Source organism: Oncorhynchus clarkii, chromosome 30 (assembly GCF_045791955.1).
Source record: "Oncorhynchus clarkii lewisi isolate Uvic-CL-2024 chromosome 30, UVic_Ocla_1.0, whole genome shotgun sequence".
NCBI classification, from domain to species: Eukaryota; Metazoa; Chordata; class Actinopteri; order Salmoniformes; family Salmonidae; genus Oncorhynchus; species Oncorhynchus clarkii.
The window spans coordinates 41868503-41889012 of NC_092176.1; the positions used below are offsets into that span (position 1 = coordinate 41868503).

General features: G+C 46.2%; 1 protein-coding gene across 1 annotated transcript; it reads left to right on the top strand.

The window, feature by feature from the left end:
• Positions 1–5418: 5418 nt before the first annotated feature.
• LOC139390051 (progestin and adipoQ receptor family member 3-like) lies at positions 5419–18945 on the top strand. The gene is given in 8 exon segments (XM_071137165.1): positions 5419–5555; positions 7402–7429; positions 7431–7634; positions 7998–8160; positions 12133–12288; positions 17645–17842; positions 18100–18190; positions 18567–18945. Coding segments are annotated over 8 exon segments (1047 nt in total). The 5' UTR covers positions 5419–5491; the 3' UTR covers positions 18710–18945.
• The last annotated feature ends 1565 nt before the right edge of the window (positions 18946–20510 follow it).

Sequence of the window (20510 nt, forward strand, 5' to 3'; positions counted from 1 at the left end):
TCCCCGACCAATTGAGGCTGTTCTGATGGGATAAAAATGGAACATGAGGATAAAAAGGATAATTGTCTTTTCAAAATGTTTACAGAAATGTATGATGCTTGTGTTGCAGGTTTCTTTGATTTTGATATTATTTATCATTTACATGAGCTTCTTACTGTCCTGTGACTGTTTGTTAAAGCAAGCGAGTACATGGAACAATCCCAAAAATATACTTTTGATGTAAACTTCATTAAAAAAAACACAATTTTTTAAAAACACAATTGTATTTTTTTATTCTAAAGCTCCTTTTGAAAACCATGAACAACCAATCTACTTTCCTGTAACCCCGAAGGAAAGAAGAAGATAATTCCAAAAGAGGAATATATACACACATTGTATTATGTTTTATAATAAAGTGCTTATTTTGGGCATTGTTGAATAAGTACCCAATAGGCTACAGTTTACTCCTGCTGCCAAAAAGCTTCTTCAGTCAGCGGAATGGGTGGGTTTAGGATTTGAGGACTCACACACACACACACACACACACACACGCACACATGCACACACACACACACACAGAAGTGCAGCCTTTCAGGCAGGAAAAAGCAACACACGCCAATCCATTGTTTGATTGAGAATATTAATCTTGTTCTAGTGGCTGGTAAATGCCATAAAACAATCACAATATCCCCCCCCCCCCCCCCCCCCCCCCCAACCCCCCCAACCTAATCTCTTGCTTATTGTGAAAATGGTTTTGTCTTTTATCTCAGACCTCAGGGGAATTATAAGACTGAGAGACAGATGTACTTCTTGTTTTCTTTTTTTTGAGGAGGAGATAAAAAAAAAAATCAGTAAAAGCAGGAAGCTCTAAAATGAAGATGTAATTCTTTTCAATATTGTTATAAGGATTAAACTTTGTAAAAAAAAAAAAGTGTCAGGAAGACATTTCATTCTGTAAATGTGCTTTATGACCCAAATGAAATGTGTGTTGAATTATTTTACTATAAAGTGAACTGCAGGGAAACACATTTGAGTAATACGATTTAAACATGTTAAAAAATGTTTTAAATTGTTCTGCTATGCCACAAGGCAACAACGTGTGGATGTTGGTTTGCAGATTGACGTAGGCCCGCGCTGTACAACACTTCAAAATAAGATGTACAGTTTTTTGGGACATAAGTCACTACTTATTCTATTCTAAGCTACAAATTTATTCTGGAAATTGCACCGTGGATATTTGTCAAGCTGAAATGTATTTCTTGGTTACTCTTTTCAGGAATAAGCAAACAAAGGACATTTTCACTGCTCTCTCTCTCTCTCTCTCTCTCTCTCTCTCTCTCTCTCAGTGTGGGTTAGAACGAGAGAGTGAGACCTACTGGTGTGGAAGGAGAGGGAGAAGGTGAGAGAGAGACAGAGATAGAGAGAGAGAGAGAGAGAGAGAGAGAGAGAGAAACAGAGAGAGAGAGAGAAACAGAGAGAGGGAGAGAGACAGAGAGTACAAAGACAGACGAGCCAGGCCACATCAGATGGCTGCAGAGCAGAGCTGTACCCTCATTGCACCCAAAAATAGCCACATACAGCAGCGAGCAGACTGCAGACACCAAACAACAAAACAACAGCTCTCAGATCCAGTAAACATCTAAACATGAGGGCCAGCGCCGGAGAGGCCGGAGACGCAACATGCTGTGAAACCTCCCTCTGTCTTCCCATCGCGTTAATCAGAGCTGGGTGAACGGCGATCTGAGAGGACATCCATCCTATTGGAGCAACATGCAGCTGGACAGCAGGCGGCATAATGTAGTCTCCTCCCAGGATGTGTCTCAAATGGTACTATATTCCCTATATAGTGCACTCCTTTTGACCAGAGCACTATGGGTCGGCCCAATGGGTTCTGGTTAGAAATACTATAAAGGGATGCAGAAGCCCCTGTCACCTGTTCTCCCCGCAGACCGACTGGTCACCTCCCTGATGGATCTTCTAGGAGAGGCTGACGTGCTCCTCTGAGTGGACACGGGGGGATGGAGCCGCAGCTGCAGCAGATGTCTCCTGGCATATTCACACGATAAATAAAGCCGATGAGACCAGTGGGCCGCCAATATGCCGCCATGCAGTCTGGCAGTCTGGTTGGATGGGACCTGTTAGAAATGCTACCATGCTATGCACCCTGGCAGTCTGGTTGGATGGGACCTGTTAGATATGCTACCATGCTATGCAGCCTGGCAGTTTGGTTGGATGGGACCTGTTAGAAATGCTACCATGCTATGCAGCATGGCAGTCTGGTTGGATGGGACCTGTTAGATATGCTACCATGCCATGCAGCCTGGCAGTTTGGTTGGATGGGACCTGTTAGAAATGCTACCATGCTATGCAGCCTGGCAGTCTGGTTGGATGGGACCTGTTAGATATGCTACCATGCCATGCAGCCTGGCAGTCTGGTTGGATGGGACCTGTTAGAAATGCTACCATGCCATGCAGCCTGGCAGTCTGGTTGGATGGGACCTGTTAGAAATGCTACCATGCCATGCAGCCTGGCAGCCTGGTTGGATGGGACCTATTAGAAATGCTACCATGCCATGCAGCCTGGCAGTCTGGTTGGATGGGACCTGTTAGATATGCTACCATGCCATGCAGCCTGGCAGTTTGGTTGGATGGGACCTGTTAGAAATGCTACCATGCTATGCAGCCTGGCAGTCTGGTTGGATGGGACCTGTTAGATATGCTACCATGCCATGCAGCCTGGCAGTCTGGTTGGATGGGACCTGTTAGAAATGCTACCATGCCATGCAGACTGGCAGTCTGGTTGGATGTTAGATATGCTACCATGCTATGCAGCCTGGCAGTCTGGTTGGATGGGACTTGTTAGAAATGCTACCATGCCATGCAGCCTGGCAGTCTGGTTGGATGGGACCTGTTAGATATGCTACCATGCTATGCAGCCTGGCAGTTTGGTTGGACGGGACCTGTTAGATATGCTACCATGCTATGCAGCCTGGCAGTTTGGTTGGACGGGACCTGTTAGAAATGCTACCATGCTATGCAGCCTGGCAGTCTGGTTGGATGGGACCTGTTAGATATGCTACCATGCTATGCAGCCTGGCAGTCTGGTTGGATGGGACCTGTTAGAAATGCTACCATGCTATGCAGCCTGGCAGTCTGGTTGGATGGGACCTGTTAGATATGCTACCATGCTATGCAGCCTGGCAGTTTGGTTGGATGGGACCTGTTAGAAATGCTACCATGCTATGCAGCCTGGTTGGATGGGACCTGTTAGATATGCTGCCATGCTATGCAGCCTGGCAATCTGGTTGGACAGGGCCAGTGTCTAGTCTCACTCACTGTTAGCGGTGCTAGGTGAGCTAACGTTTTGCGAGCACCAAGGCAGGGACTGTCTCTCCCCCTCACTGAGATTCTTACTGTAACAGGGAATGAAGGACACAGGCTGTTGGATTGGGAAAGATTGGTTTGGGCTTGAGAGCAAAATGAGGGTCAATCAGACCCAGAAGGAACACATTTCTATTAAAACTAAAAACTAAAAAACAAGGGACCCCTCTCATGTTCCATTACTAGCTACTCTCATGTTCCATTACTAGCTACTCTCATGTTCCATTACTAGCTACTCTCATGTTCCATTACTAGCTACTCTCATGTTCCATTACTAGCTACTCTCATGTTCCATTACTAGCTACTCTCATGTTCCATTACTAGCTACTCTCATGTTCCATTACTAGCTACTCTCATGTTCCATTACTAGCTACTCTCATGTTCCATTACTAGCTACTCTCATGTTCCATTACTAGCTACTCTCATGTTCCATTACTAGCTACTCACATGTTCCATTACTAGCTACTCTCATGTTATATTACTAGCTACTCTCATGTTCCATTACTAGCTACTCTCATGTTCCATTACTAGCTACTCTCATGTTCCATTACTAGCTAAACAGGTTACAGAGAGCAAGAAACATCTAGGCCAAGGTGTACCAGAGATGATTTGGTATTTTAGGATTTATGCCGTCTGGTCTCGTAGACGAGACGTAAATCTGAGAAACTAAAACATACCATACTGTTTGGCAAATTAGTAACATATTGTACATTTTGCAAATTCATAACACATTCTACATTTTGCAAATTCATATACAAGACGAATAGTCATTTGTAACATATCATACGAAATGGGCGATGGACAAATTAACATATGCCATAAGAAATGTAATATGACATACTAATTGGACTGTTTCAGATTAGCATACAGAATAATACAACATTCTCTGAGACCAGGTTGGATTATGGCACTAGGTTTACTTCCTGAACATTGACATAGCATGCATTATTATCTTGGCATAGCAGTTGACAGTTAGTCGAAGTGGAGATGCTGAGAGGTACATTAGTAGTGCTAATGAAGAGCACACACTCCCACAAAGGAATTAACTGACTGGGTGTAATGTAAGGACGGGATGGAGGAGGAGGAGAGGAGGGTGACAATGTGTGATTCTGCGCCTGCGGGGTCCTACTGTACAGCAGCAGGGCCATAGCTCACACCTGAAATGTCTGGAGAGAATTACAACGTCTCGATTGGAATGTGTGCCGACAACTGTGTGTCTGCAAACACTCCCCAAGAAAGATCACAAACTCAGTGAACTCACACCACTACAAATTAAGTCAAATAATGTCAACTGTAAGGTAGCATATGCCGAGTTGCCTTTTTGTATGCCATAGAGATAGATAGAGGACTCATCTTTGTATCTGTGCCATTATAGAGTCTGTGACAGCATGGGCAGCACCATTGAGTTCATCTCCATTTTGAAGTAGTCCATTTTCTTCTTCATAACTGCCTGATCCCTCCTTATGACCCGGTTGGACACGACTCCAGCATGGACACCAGGACGGATCAGCCAATAAAGTTGGAAGTCCCACCCAGTTGAATACATTAAAATGTTAGAAGTCCTCAATGGAGCTGCCCATGCTATTTCAACCTTTTGGCCACTAGAGGCCTCTATCATTCCCTGTGTTCTAGGCCTGCCATCTTACTTTACCTAGAAGGTTATAAAATCATATTTCTTTCCAGTTTATTTGTCCAAATATTATCGTAGGCTAGAAAAATATGTATTGGCATCATCAATCAACATTTTATCAATGACTAAGGATGTTGACGTCAGATAACTGAATGATAGGCTCGATTATATTATATTCTATGCTCATTGATAGTCATTTAATGAGAATTAGACATGATAACTACAAGCTGTTTTATCATGTGAAAAGATAGGTCATGACGTACCTGCGGTCTCACCACAAAAAAAAGCAAACGCAAACCTGCACTGATTTCAGCACTACAGCGCAAATATGTATTTATTTAAATTGAATTTTTTTACTCAGGCAAATCAAACGAACGAACTTTACTGGGTCCATCGCTGATGACGTCAGAGGGACGGATGATTTGGAAGATGGTAACCTGTTTGTGTTTTTGATGTGTCTACTTTTGTTGTCAACTAATCTCTATTACGAGATCCAAATAAATGTACAGTAATTCATACAAGAAATGTGTGAATGGCTCTAACTACGCGTACAGCAAACTGAAAGGTAAGCTCTTTTGATAAGGATTTAGCCAGCTCTAAAGAGCAAAAAAATCGCTAGCTGGCACCAGAGCTAGCTAGCTAGCTACTTAGTTATTGCCAAATGCGGTTTATTGTCTAGTTTGCTGTTTTATAAAGCTAACTGATGTACGTTATACGTTGTACCAAACCATCACACCGTTGAATCATTCGCTAACTGAAGCAATACACATAGCTTTTTAATGGACTGATCAGTGATTAGCACAGACTAAAATTCTAGCTAACTAATTTGCCGGTCAGGCAAGACGTGTCTTGTCGATACTCAAGGGTGTACATGCTTGCGGCCTAACTATCATTTTAGCTATGTTCAATTCATTGTGTTTTAGTTCATTGTATGTTTTAAACTGTTGAATAACAAGGGAAACATAATCACGTATCCATATCAACAGATCTCAACAGCTGATAATATAGTGCCTATAGAAAGTATTCATCCCCTTGACTTATTCCACCTTGTGTTGTTACAGCCTGAATTGAACATTGATTCTACTACACACAATACAACATAATGACAAAGTGAAAACTTGTTTTTAGACATTTTTGAAAATGTATTGAAAATGAAATCGAGAAATATCTCATTTACATAAGTATTCACACCCCTGGGTCAGTTAGAATGACCTTTGGCAACGATTACTGCTGCCTTTCTGGGTCTCTTAAGAGTTTTTCAAACTTTGTCAAGTTGATCATTGATAGACACCATTTTCAAGTTTATTTTAAGTCAAAACTGTAACTAAACCACTCAAGAACATTCAATGTTGTCTTGTTAAGCAACTCCAGTGTACATTTGGCCTTATGTTTTAGATTATTGTCCTGCTGAAAGGTGAACGTGTCTCCCAGTGTCTGTTGGAAAGCAGACTGAACCAGGTTTTCCTCTAGAATGTTGTCTGTGTTTAGCTGTGTCCTGTTTCTTTTTATCCTGAAAAACTCCATAGTCCTAGCCGAAGACAAGCAAACCCATAAGATGATGCAGTCACCACCATCCTTAAAAAACATGGAGTGGTACTCAGTGATGTGTTGTATTTTTCCCCAAACATAACGCTTTGTATTCAGGACAGAAAGATAATTTCTTTGCCACATTTTTGTAGTGACTGGCTGTATTGATACACCATTCAAAATGTAAATAATAACTTCACCGTGCTCAAAGTGATATTCAATGTCTGCTTTTTTTTTACCAATAGGTGCCCTTCTTTGCGAGGCATTGGAAAACCTTCCTGGTCTTTGTGGTTGTATCTGTGTTTGAAATTCACTGCTCGACTGAGGGACCTTACAGATAATTGTGTGTGTTGGGTACAGAGATGAGGTAGTCATTCAAAAATCATGTTACTCCTGAACTTATTTAGGCTTGCCATAACAAATGGGTTGAATACTTATTGACTCAAGATATTAATTTTGTCAAAATGTCTAAAAACGAAATTCCACATTGACATTATGGGGTATTGTGTGTAGGCCAGTGACACAATCTAAATTTGATAAATTTTTAAATTCAGGCTGTAACCCAACAAAATGTGGAAAAAGTCAAGTGGTATGAATGCTTTCTGAAGGCACTGTATCTCTCTCTTCAATTCCAAACTACTAGCTAGGACTAGTTGTCTAAATACCTGACTGATTTCTGACTTAAAATATCTCTGTCTCTCTGTCTCTCTCTGTGTCTCTCTCTCTCTGTATCTGTCTGTGTCTCTCTCTCTCTGTATCTGTCTGTCTCTGTCTCTCTGTGTCTCTCTCTCTCTGTATCTGTCTGTCTCTGTGTCTCTCTCTCTCTGTCTCTCTCTGTGTCTGTCTCTGTCTCTGCCCCCCCCCCCCCCCCCCCCCCCCCTCAGCAGATGACTGTGATACAGCGGTGACACCGTTCCTGTAGTTTCACCATGCCTCAGAAGCTGATGAAGAGTGCCCACTACATCGAGCTGGGGGGGAGATACCAGTACTGGCCCGTGCTGGTCCCCAGAGGGATAAGGCTGTACACATACGAACAGATCCCAGTGTTCCTGAGGGATAACCCTTACATCACAGATGGCTACAGAGCCTACCTGCCCTCCAGGCTATGCATCAAAAGGTGAGTTTTAACATGCACAACTAAATAACAGATGCATGGAACTTGCTCTGTGCAGTATACATATCTGGGCCACATTTAACTGTCAAATCCTTGATTCCTCTTGTCCTTGATTCTTCCATTCCTCACCTCTCTCTCTCTCTCTCATTGGAGGAGAGGCTCCAAGAGGAGAGATCTTGGAGCCTCTCCTCCAATGAGAAAGAGGGTAAAATTGAGGAAACGAGGACGGAGGAATCAAGAATTTGACAGCTTGTACATTTTTCAGACAGATCCTACCTAGGCCTAACACTTCTACCATGTGTCACTTCCTGTCGTCTGTTCATCCTGCCCAATGAGACGGCGTATATCTGTTTTTACTTCCTGTAGTCTGTTCATCCTGTCCAATGAGACAGTGAATATCTGGAGCCACCTGCTGGGCTTCCTGTTGTTCTTCACGCTGGGGATCTACGACATGGCGTCTGTGCTGCCTGCCACCAGGGCCTCCCGGGAGGACTATGTCATCTATTCCATAGGACTCTTCTGCTTCCAGGTGGGTACTATACCATACCCGGTGGGGTGCTTGCTATGCCATACCCGGTGGGGTGCTTACTATGCCATACCCGGTGGGGTGATATTACTATACCATACCCGGTGGGGTGATATTACTATACCATACCCGGTGGGGTGATTACTATACCATACCCAGTGGGGTGATATTACTATACCATACCCGGTGGGGTGATATTGCTATACCATACCCGGTGGGGTGATATTACTATACCATACCCGGTGGGGTGATATTACTATACCATACCCGGTGGGGTGCTTACTATACCATACCCGGTGGGGTGATATTACTATACCATACCCGGTGGGGTGCTTACTATGCCATACCCGGTGGGGTGATATTACAATGCCATACCCGGTGGGGTGCTTACTATACCATACCCGGTGGGGTGATTACTATACCATACCCGGTGGGGTGATATTACTATACCATACCCGGTGGGGTGATATTACTATACCATACCCGGTGGGGTGATATTACTATACCATACCCGGTGGGGTGATATTACTATACCATACCCGGTGGGGTGATATTACTATGCCATACCCGGTGGGGTGATTACTATACCATACCCGGTGGGGTGATTACTATACCATACCCGGTGGGGTGATATTACTATACCATACCCGGTGGGGTGATATTACTATACCATACCCGGTGGGGTGATATTACTATACCATACCCGGTGGGGTGCTTACTATGCCATACCCGGTGGGGTGATATTACAATGCCATACCCGGTGGGGTGCTTACTATACCATACCCGGTGGGGTGATATTACAACCATACCCGGTGGGGTGCTTACTACACCATACCCGGTGGGGTGATATTACTATACCATACCCGGTGGGGTGATATTACTATACCATACCTGGTGGGGTGATATTACTATGCCATACCCGGTGGGGTGATATTACTATACCATACCCGGTGGGGTGATATTACTATACCATACCTGGTGGGGTGCTTACTATACCATACCCGGTGGGGTGATATTACTATACCATACCCGGTGGGGTGATATTACTATACCATACCCGGTGGGGTGATATTACTATACCATACCCGGTGGGGTGATATTACTATGCCATACCCGGTGGGGTGCTTACTATACCATACCCGGTGGGGTGCTTACTATACCATACCCGGTGGGGTGCTTACTATGCCATACCCGGTGGGGTGATATTACTATGCCATACCCAGTGGGGTGATATTACTATACCATACCTGGTGGGGTGATATTACTAAGCCATACCCAGTGGGGTGATATTACTATACCATACCCGGTGGGGTGCTTACTATGCCATACCCGGTGGGGTGATATTACTATACCATACCCGGTGGGGTGATATTACTATACCATACCCGGTGGGGTGATATTACTATACCATACCCGGTGGGGTGATTACTATACCATACCCAGTGGGGTGATATTACAATGCCATACCCGGTGGGGTGATATTACTATACCATACCCGGTGGGGTGATATTACTATACCATACCCGGTGGGGTGATATTACTATACCATACCCGGTGGGGTGCTTACTATGCCATACCCGGTGGGGTGATATTACTATACCATACCCGGTGGGGTGATATTACTATACCATACCCGGTGGGGTGATATTACTATACCATACCCGGTGGGGTGCTTACTATGCCATACCCGGTGGGGGTGATATTACTATACCATACCCGGTGGGGTGATATTACTATACCATACCCGGTGGGGTGATATTACTATACCATACCCGGTGGGGTGATATTACTATACCATACCCGGTGGGGTGATATTACTATACCATACCCGGTGGGGTGATATTACTTACTATACCATACCCGGTGGGGTGATATTACTATACCATACCAGATGGGGTGATATTACTATACCATACCCGGTGGGGTGATATTACTATACCATACCAGATGGGGTGATATTACTATACCATACCAGATGGGGTGATATTACTATTCCATACCCGGTGGGGTGATATTACTATACCATACCCGGTGGGGTGATATTACTATACCAGACCCGGTGGGGTGCTTACTATACCATACCTGGTGGGGTGATATTACTATACCATACCCGGTGGGGTGATATTACTATACCATACCCGGTGGGGTGATATTACTATACCATACCCGGTGGGGTGATATTACTATACCATACCCGGTGGGGTGATATTACTATACCATACCCGGTGGGGTGATATTACTATACCATACCTGGTGGGGTGATATTACTATACCATACCCGGTGGGGTGATATTACTATACCATACCCGGTGGGGTGATATTACTATACCATACCCGGTGGGGTGCTTACTATACCATACCTGGTGGGGTGATATTACTATACCATACCCGGTGGGGTGATATTACTATACCATACCAGATGGGGTGATATTACTATACCATACCCGGTGGGGTGATACCCGGTGGGGTGATATTACTATACCATACCCGGTGGGGTGATATTACTATACCATACCTGGTGGGGTGATATTACTATACCATACCAGATGGGGTGATATTACTATACCATACCCGGTGGGGTGATATTACTATACCATACCCGGTGGGGTGATATTACTATACCATACCCGGTGGGGTGCTATTACTATACCATACCCGGTGGGGTGATATTACTATACCATACCTGGTGGGGTGATATTACTATACCATACCCGGTGGGGTGATATTACTATACCATACCCGGTGGGGTGCTATTACTATACCATACCCGGTGGGGTGATATTACTATACCATACCTGATGGGGTGATATTACTATACCATACCCGGTGGGGTGATTACTATACCATACCCGGTGGGGTGATATTACTATACCATACCCGGTGGGGTGATATTACTATACCATACCCGGTGGGGTGATATTACTATACCATACCCGGTGGGGTGATTACTATACCATACCCGGTGGGGTGATATTACTATACCATACCCGGTGGGGTGATATTACTATACCATACCCGGTGGGGTGATATTACTATACCATACCCGGTGGGGTAGTGAGTGACACTATACTGCCCTACAAAATGGCACAATGGATGAATCTCAATTCAATTTCCTTGATTCGTGTCCTCAACTCATTGCAAGAGGAGGTCAGAGGAGAGGAACCTCATATTTTCTCCTCCAATTTTGTTTTGAGAAGGAGATGAGGAGAGTACACAAGTAATCAAGGATACAGCCTACACCACTTCTCTGAGCGGTGACAAACACTCAATCTGATCAGCCAGTCCAATTAGATTCATGAGTTCCCATGACCTTAATTAAGCCAAATTATGAGGAATGTAGCTTTCATTCAAAGCATTTATTCTCTGAAATAGGTTTGTTCTCTCTGTCCAGTTGTTGTGTTGTGCTCCTCCTAACATGGTCTCCGTTCTGTTCAGCTCTGTATGCTGTGCTCCTCCTAACATGGTCTCCTCTCTGTTCAGCTCTGTATGCTGTGCTCCTCCTAACATGGTCTCCTCTCTGTTCAGCTCTGTATGTTGTGCTCCTCCTAACATGGTCTCCGCTCTGTTCAGCTCTGTATGCTGTGCTCCTCCTAACATGGTCTCCGCTCTGTTCAGCTCTGTATGCTGTGCTCCTCCTAACATGGTCTCCGTTCTGTTCAGCTCTGTATGCTGTGCTCCTCCTAACATGGTCTCCTCTCTGTTCAGCTCTGTATGTTGTGCTCCTCCTAACATGGTCTCCTCTCTGTTCAGCTCTGTATGCTGTGCTCCTCCTAACATGGTCTCCGCTCTGTTCAGCTCTGTATGCTGTGCTCCTCCTAACATGGTCTCCGTTCTGTTCAGCTCTGTATGCTGTGCTCCTCCTAACATGGTCTCCTCTCTGTTCAGCTCTGTATGTTGTGCTCCTCCTAACATGGTCTCCTCTCTGTTCAGCTCTGTATGCTGTGCTCCTCCTAACATGGTCTCCGCTCTGTTCAGCTCTGTATGCTGTGCTCCGTGGGATACCACCTGTTCTGCTGTCACCGATCAGAGAAGACCAGTCGTCGCTGGATGGCTCTGGACTACGCTGGCATCTCCATAGGCATCCTGGGCTGCTACGTACCTGGGGTCTTCTACGCATTCTACTGCAATAACGTATGTAACAAACTTCTAACCACGTAAAACGCTTTTCCTTGCTGTAACCTCACTTGACTTTCCCAGCTGTAGTTCAGTTTGCATGAAATCCCGACTTCCGGGACAGCTTGACACGTAAAGGGTTTTTGTGTACGACGTGAGGTGTAGTAGTGTTCGCGTGCTGTTAGTCGATGATGTGGATGGGTTTAGGTTTGATAGGAGTTGATGTAATCCATCCAGTGGGGATCGTTTACCTGGCCTGAACGGCACCCTCTGAAAGAGGCCTCAGGCAACACACGTTATCCTGCTTCTGTTGAGGGCATCATCAGCTGGTATCACTCTTCTGTTGAGGGAGTCATCAGCTGGTATCACGCTTCTGTTGAGGGGCATCATCAGCTGATATCACTCTTCTGTTGAGGGGCATCATCAGCTGGTATCACTCTTCTGTTGAGGGGCATCATCAGCTGGTATCACTCTTCTGTTGAGGGCATCATCAGCTGATTTCACTCTTCTGTTGAGGGCATCATCAGCTGATATCACTCTTCTGTTGAGGGGCATCATCAGCTGATATCACTCTTCTGTTGAGGGGCATCATCAGCTGGTATCACGCTTCTGTTGAGGGGCATCATCAGCTGGTATCACGCTTCTGTTGAGGGGCATCATCAGCTGGTATCACGCTTCTGTTGAGGGGCATCATCTGATATCACTCTTCTGTTGGGGGCATCATCAGCTGATATCACTCTTCTGTTGGGGACATCATCAGCTGATATCACTCTTCTGTTGAGGGCATCATCAGCTGATATCACTCTTCTGTTGGGGGCATCATCAGCTGATATCACTCTTCTGTTGGGGGCATCATCAGCTGATATCACGCTTCTGTTGGGGGCATCATCAGCTGGTATCACTCTTCTGTTGAGGGCATCATCAGCTGATTTCACTCTTCTGTTGAGGGCATCATCAGCTGATAGCACTCTTCTGTTGAGGGGCATCATCAGCTGATATCACTCTTCTGTTGAGGGGCATCATCAGCTGGTATCACGCTTCTGTTGAGGGGCATCATCAGCTGGTATCACGCTTCTGTTGAGGGGCATCATCAGCTGGTATCACGCTTCTGTTGAGGGGCATCATCTGATATCACTCTTCTGTTGGGGGCATCATCAGCTGATATCACTCTTCTGTTGGGGACATCATCAGCTGATATCACTCTTCTGTTGGGGGCATCATCAGCTGATATCACGCTTCTGTTGGGGGCATCATCAGCTGGTATCACTCTTCTGTTGAGGGCATCATCAGCTGATATCACTCTTCTGTTGAGGGGCATCATCAGCTGATATCACTCTTCTGTTGAGGGCATCATCAGCTGATATCACTCTTCTGTTGAGGGGCATCAGCTGATATCACTCTTCTGTTGGGGGCATCATCAGCTGGTATCACGCTTCTGTTGAGGGGCATCATCTGATATCACTCTTCTGTTGGGGGCATCATCAGCTGATATCACTCTTCTGTTGAGGGCATCATCAGCTGATATCACTCTTCTGTTGGGGGCATCATCAGCTGATATCACTCTTCTGTTGGGGGCATCATCAGCTGATATCACGCTTCTGTTGGGGGCATCATCAGCTGGTATCACTTCTGTTTAGGGCATCATCAGCTGATATCACTCTTCTGTTGAGGGGCATCATCAGCTGATATCACTCTTCTGTTGAGGGCATCATCAGCTGATATCACTCTTCTGTTGAGGGGCATCAGCTGATATCACTCTTCTGTTGGGGGCATCATCAGCCGGTATCACTCTTCTGTTGGGGGCATCATCAGCCGGTATCACTCTTCTGTTGGGGGCATCAGCCGGTATCACTCTTCTGTTGGGGGCATCAGCTGATATCACTCTTCTGTTGGGGGCATCATCAGCTGATATCACTCTTCTGTTGGGGGCATCAGCTGATATCACTCTTCTGTTGGGGGCATCATCAGCTGATATCACGCTTCTGTTGGGGGCATCATCAGCTGGTATCACTCTTCTGTTGGGGGCATCACTTGCACGGGAGAAATGGGGCAAGAGCTGCTGTTCTGAAAAAAGGGCAGAATTTCACTAGGAATGAAGACACTTAAGGATTTCACTAGGAATGAAGACACTTGAGGATTTCACTAGGAATGAAGACACTTGAGGATTTCACTAGGAATGAAGACACTTGAGGATTTCACTAGGAATGAAGACACTTGAGGATTTCACTAGGAATGAAGACACTTGAGGATTTCACTAGGAATGAAGACACTTGAGGATTTCACTAGGAATGAAGACACTTGAGGATTTCCTGGCACTGACCAGCTCGTCTAGTAGACTACGATTTTCTAGTCTGTATATAGCTACTGACCTTGGAACTGAGCCTTACTGCTTACTTCTTGCGTTCTTATTTCTCATGTGTTATATTATTACTGCATTTGTTGGGAAAGAGCCGGAAAGAAAGGGTTTATCACAATACAGTCTGAAAAATACTAACCCTGGGCTAGCTTCACTGACCTCGGGCTAGCGGGTTGGCTTCACTGACCTCGGGCTAGCGGGTTGGCTTCACTGACCTCGGGCTAACGGGCTGGCTTCACTGACCTCGGGCTAGCTACACTGACCTCGGGCTGGCCTGGTTATGTAAACCCATAACCATGCCTATTGAAGCTAGCGGGCTAGCGTCAATAACCTCGGGCTAACAGGCTTGCCTCAATAACCTCGGGCTAGCTTCAATAACCTTGGGCTAACAGGCTAGCATCAATATCCTCAGGCTAGCGCCAATAACCTTGGGCTAGCGGGCTTGCTTCAATAACCTCGGGCTAGCGGGTTTGCTTCAATAACCCCGGGCTAACAGGCTAGCGTCAATAACCTCGGGCTAGCGGGCTTGCTTCAATAACCTCGGGCTAGCGGGCTTGCTTCAATAACCTCGGGCTAGCGGGCTTGCTTCAATAACCTCGGGCTAGCGGGCTTGCTTCAATAACCTCGGGCTAGCGGGCTTGCTTCAATAACCTCGGGCTAACAGGCTTGCCTCAATAACCTCGGGCTAGCTTCAATAACCTTGGGCTAACAGGCTAGCATCAATAACCTCGGGCTAGCGGGCTTGCTTCAATAACCTCGGGCTAGCGGGCTTGCTTCAATAACCCCGGGCTAACAGGCTAGCGTCAATAACCTCGGGCTAGCGGGCTTGCTTCAATAACCTCGGGCTAGCGGGCTTGCTTCAATAACCTCGGGCTAGCGGGCTTGCTTCAATAACCTCGGGCTAACAGGCTTGCTTCAATAACCTCGGGCTAGCGGGCTTGCTTCAATAACCTCGGGCTAGCGGGCTTGCTTCAATAACCTCGGGCTAGCGGGCTTGCTTCAATAACCTCGGGCTAGCGGGCTTGCTTCAATAACCTCGGGCTAGCGGGCTTGCTTCAATAACCTCGGGCTAGCGGGCTTGCTTCAATAACCTCGGGCTAGCGGGCTTGCTTCAATAACCTCGGGCTAGCGGGCTTGCTTCAATAACCTCGGGCTAGCGGGCTTGCTTCAATAACCTCGGGCTAGCGGGCTTGCTTCAATAACCTCGGGCTAGCGGGCTAGCGTCAATAACCTCGGGCTAGCGGGCTTGCTTCAATAACCTCGGGCTAGCGGGCTAGCGTCAATAACCTCGGGCTAGCGGGCTTGCTTCATTTTCCATCCCTGCATCTTTGTTCTGAACAGTTCTGTTTGACTCCTTAAGGACTAGTGTAGTAGTGGAGCCTGCTTTCTCACCATTTCTACATGGTGACCCTTGACAAGAGTTCATTGAATGTATCACTTCAAATTCACGGTTCCCATCAAAAATAATACATGTTTAATTTCATTGCTGCTCTGTACTGCTGAAAGAAAACCACTTCGACTTGGAAGTGTGGCCCAAGCATGTCCCATCGATTCCTTCTCCAGCCACCCCTCACTTGTTTCTGTCAGAGTTCTGGCAGCACAGCCAGTTACCTCTCCCCCCCCCCCCCCACCCCCACATATTGGAAGTGCTGGGTTATTGTGCCCCCCAGAACGCGGCTGAAATCTGCTCCAGTCAGAACAAGATGGCTGCGTTCATAGAGCGGTCCGTACCATATGACATTCACACATAGGGGAGACAACCATCTCCACTCCTCCCCTGCCTACCATGGCTGAGGCTTCTCCACTCTGGGTGAATACTCAGCCGAGTCCCCAAACAAAAAAGGGCTGGGTTTTACATTTTATTTTGTATTTTTAGTAATATAACTCAAATACAAGAAAGTCACGCTTTGTGGAATGGAAAATACTTGGTGTATATCCCAGTAGTCCTCTGTGTTGGTATTTTCTGTGTGAAAATGAAATCGCTGTGAAATCCACTCCAATTGGCAAGCTGAAGGTATCTGAATAAATGCCCTGGAAAAGTACAAAGTGCTTTAAACACTTGAAGAATATATAGGTCTACTTAATTAACAGGTGCAACACATTTCATATCCTCAGACATTTGTGTGAGACATTGGGTGTATAAATATTTTCTACATTTTTATTTAACTAGGCCAAGTCAGTTAAGATCTTACCCCTTGTCTCAGCTCGCTGGTCACCATAGCAACACCCACCTGTAGCACGCGCTCCAGCAGGTATATCTCTCTGGTCACCCCCAAAACCAATTCTTCCTCTGGCCGCCTCTCCTTCCAGTTCTCTGCTGCCGTTGACTGGAACGAACTACAAAAATCTCTGAAACTGGAAACACTTATCTCCCCCACTAGCTTTAAGCACCAGCTGTCAGAGCAGCTCATAGATTACTGCACCTCTACATAGCCCATCTATAATTTAGCCCAAACAACTACCTCTTTCTTTCCCTACTGAATTTAATGTATTTATTTATTTTGCTCCTTTGCACCCCATTATTTCTATCTCTACTTTGCACATTCTTCCACTGCAAATCTACCATTCCAGTGTTTTACTTGCTATATTGTATTTACCTTGCCACAATGGCCTTTTTTGCCTTTACCTCCCTTCTCACCTCATTTGCTCACATTGTATATAGACTTGTTTATACTGTATTATTGACTGTATGTTTGTTTTACTCCATGTGTAACTCTGTGTCGTTGTATGTGTCGAACTGCTTTGCTTTATCTTGGCCAGGTCGCAATTGTAAATGAGAACTTGTTCTCAACTTGCCTACCTGGTTAAATAAAGGTGAAATAAAAATAAAATAACAAATTCTTATTTACAATGACGGCCAAACCCCGGACGATGCTGGGTTATTTGTGCGCCACCCAATCACGGCCGGTTGTGATACAGCCTGGATTCGAACCAGAGTCTGTAGTGACTCCTCTAGCACTGTGCCACTCAGGAGCCCCCCCGAGCAAATTAATCCCTTTCTATTCCTTCTCATTTCAGTACTGGCGTCAGGTGTACCTGGTGACGGTGCTAGCTATGATCCTGGCGGTGTTCTTTGCCCAGATCCACCCCCACTACCTCAGCAAGCAGTGGCAGCGACTCCGCTCCGTTCTCTTCTGCAGCGTGGCCGGCTACGGCCTCATCCCCACCGTACACTGGGTCTGGCTCAATGGGGGCTTCTCTTCAGACCTCGTACAGGTCAGATAACTAGTAACTATCTCCAAAGGATTCTAAAACTTTAAGGGCTGGTTTCCCGGACACGGATTAAAGCCTCTCGTTCTGGACACCGTCATCTGCTCAGTGGAGGATCTGTGTTTTAGCCCAGGATGAGGCCTAAACTGTGTCTAGGAAACTAACCCTACGGGTCCTTTTATAATGTCACTCCTTGAATCGTCCCCTAGCGGCCTACAACCCAATTTCAACTATATATGACCTAATATTCTTATTTTCTCCAGTCTTTTATTCCTCGAGTTCTGGGGATGTACGCGATCGCTGCCGTAGCCTTCGTCTTCTACGTCTCGAAGGTCCCCGAGCGCTACTTCCCAGGTTCGCCGCTCACGACTTTTCACTTCTTTCCTTCACTTTACTTGCATGCCCTCGCCTCTCCCTGCATCCCCTCGCCTCTCCCTGCATCCCCTCGCCTCTCCCTGCATGCCCTCGCCTCTCCCTGCATCCCCTTGCCTCTCCCTGCATCCCCTTTGGGGACGGTGTGAGTGGATTTTAGTCCGGCTCCTTTAGAATGGGTGAGAATTAAATGCGAGGAGATGGGATGCAAGGAATCACAGATTTTCTTTTTTTCATAGCCTAGATGACATTTTAATTTCCCTTGTTGTTATGGTGATGAACCTGGTTAGGAAACCATGCATTCTTTTTAATGTTGTTTGTAAACCCATCATAACCATGTCTTTGCGTCTTCCCTCAGGTCAGTTGAACTACCTGGGCTCCAGCCACCAGGTGTGGCATGTTCTGGTCATCGTGATGTTCTACTGGTGGCACCAGGCTGCCCTCTTCATCTTAACCCACCGCCACAGCCACCCCTGCCCAGACTACACTGTGCACACCTAGGACGGCCCAGAGTAAACTACCCCCAGCGTGACTAGGGCTACCCCCAGCGTGACTAGGACTGCCCAGAGTAAACTACCCCCAGCGTGACTAGGGCTGCCCCCAGCGTGACTAGGACTGCCCAGAGTAAACTACCCCCAGCGTGACTAGGGCTGCCCCCAGCGTGACTAGGGCTGCCCCCAGCGTGACTAGGACTGCCCAGAGTAAACTACCCCCAGCGTGACTAGGGCTACCCCCAACGTGACTAGGGCTACCCCCAGCGTGGCCCGGGCTACCCAGAGTAAACTACCCCCAGCGTGACTAGGGCTACCCCCAACGTGACTAGGGCTACCCCCAGCGTGGCCCGGGCTACCCAGAGTAAACTACCCCCAGCGTGACTAGGGCTACCCCCAGCGTGGCCCGGGCTACCCAGAGTAAACTACCCCCAGCGTGACTAGGATTACCCGGGCTACCCCCAGCGTGACTAGGACTGCCCAGAGTAAACTACCCCCGGCGTAACAGAGTAGGCCTCGTCCAGGCCCATCACTGGGCTCGAACCTGGACCCTTCTGCACAACACTCACAAAGCAGCGTTTACCCGTCACCCCACACAAATAACTACTTCAAGGACTGCTGCTACAGAGACAGATGTACGGAGCCAGAATAAGCTTCTGCCACCATGGAGCGGCCATGCCAGAGACAGAGCAAGGCAGCACCAACCACAACAAGTCAAATCCCACCCAGTCAACCATTAGAAATGCTTTGGATAATATATTCAATTTGGTAGACTCTATTATGAAATGCTCCGGTGACTGTCTGCAGGATCTTTAGGTATAGTGGGATGTTGTCACACTACATTGACCAGGCGCGTAGACTCGGCCTGAAAGCTGGCATTGGGAACAACAATACGATACTCCCGAGACTAATTCTACTTAGCTTAGCTGTTTGTAGCCGGAGCATCAAGAGAGCGGGTGTACTGCAGCAGTGTTTACTCCAGGCCTGGTACTGGTCCCCCTTTCCAAACTGCTGCTACAGGAACACACCTAAAGCACTCGCAAGGTCCTTCCTCTTTCTCTGAACAACATCCTGTTAACCGTTCATACAGATGTGATTGTACTGTGGTGTATATATATATATATTTTTAAGTGAACTATGTCTCTGTTAATGAAGTGCTTATGCTGATCATGTACCAGGTAGCATTTCTGATATATATTTTAACATTTTCTTGTTTTTAGTAACGAAGAGACTTATATGGACAGCATCAGTATTCATTGATGGTATAACGCTAATGAGGTATGTGAAGAAATATGACAACTTAGCTGTGATTTAAAAGCAATCCCGTTTGGAATCAAACCAAAGATATGGAGGGAGCTTATATTGGCTGAAGTGGTTCCCGCTGAATGTACTCAGACCCCCTGCCTTATTCCACGTGATGTGTTAAAGCCTGAAATATATTTAATACATTTTGAATGCTGTCACCCATCTATACACAATACAAAAGTAGCTAATTTTACAGAAATATTCAACCCCCTTGAGTCGATACATGTTAGAATCTTCTTTGGAAGCGATTACAGCTGTGAGTCTTTCTGGGTACGTCTCTAAGAGCTTTGCACATCATTTTTTTTAACAAATTCTTTAAGCTCTGTCAAGTTGGTTGTTCATCATTGCTAGACAGCCATGTTCAAGTCTTGCCATGGATTTTAATGCTGTTTTAAGTCCAAACTAACTCAGCCATTCAATGTCCTCTTGGTAAGCAACTGTAGTGTATATTTGGCCTTGTGTTTTAGGTTATTGTCCTGCTGAAAGGTGAACGTGTCTCCCAGAAA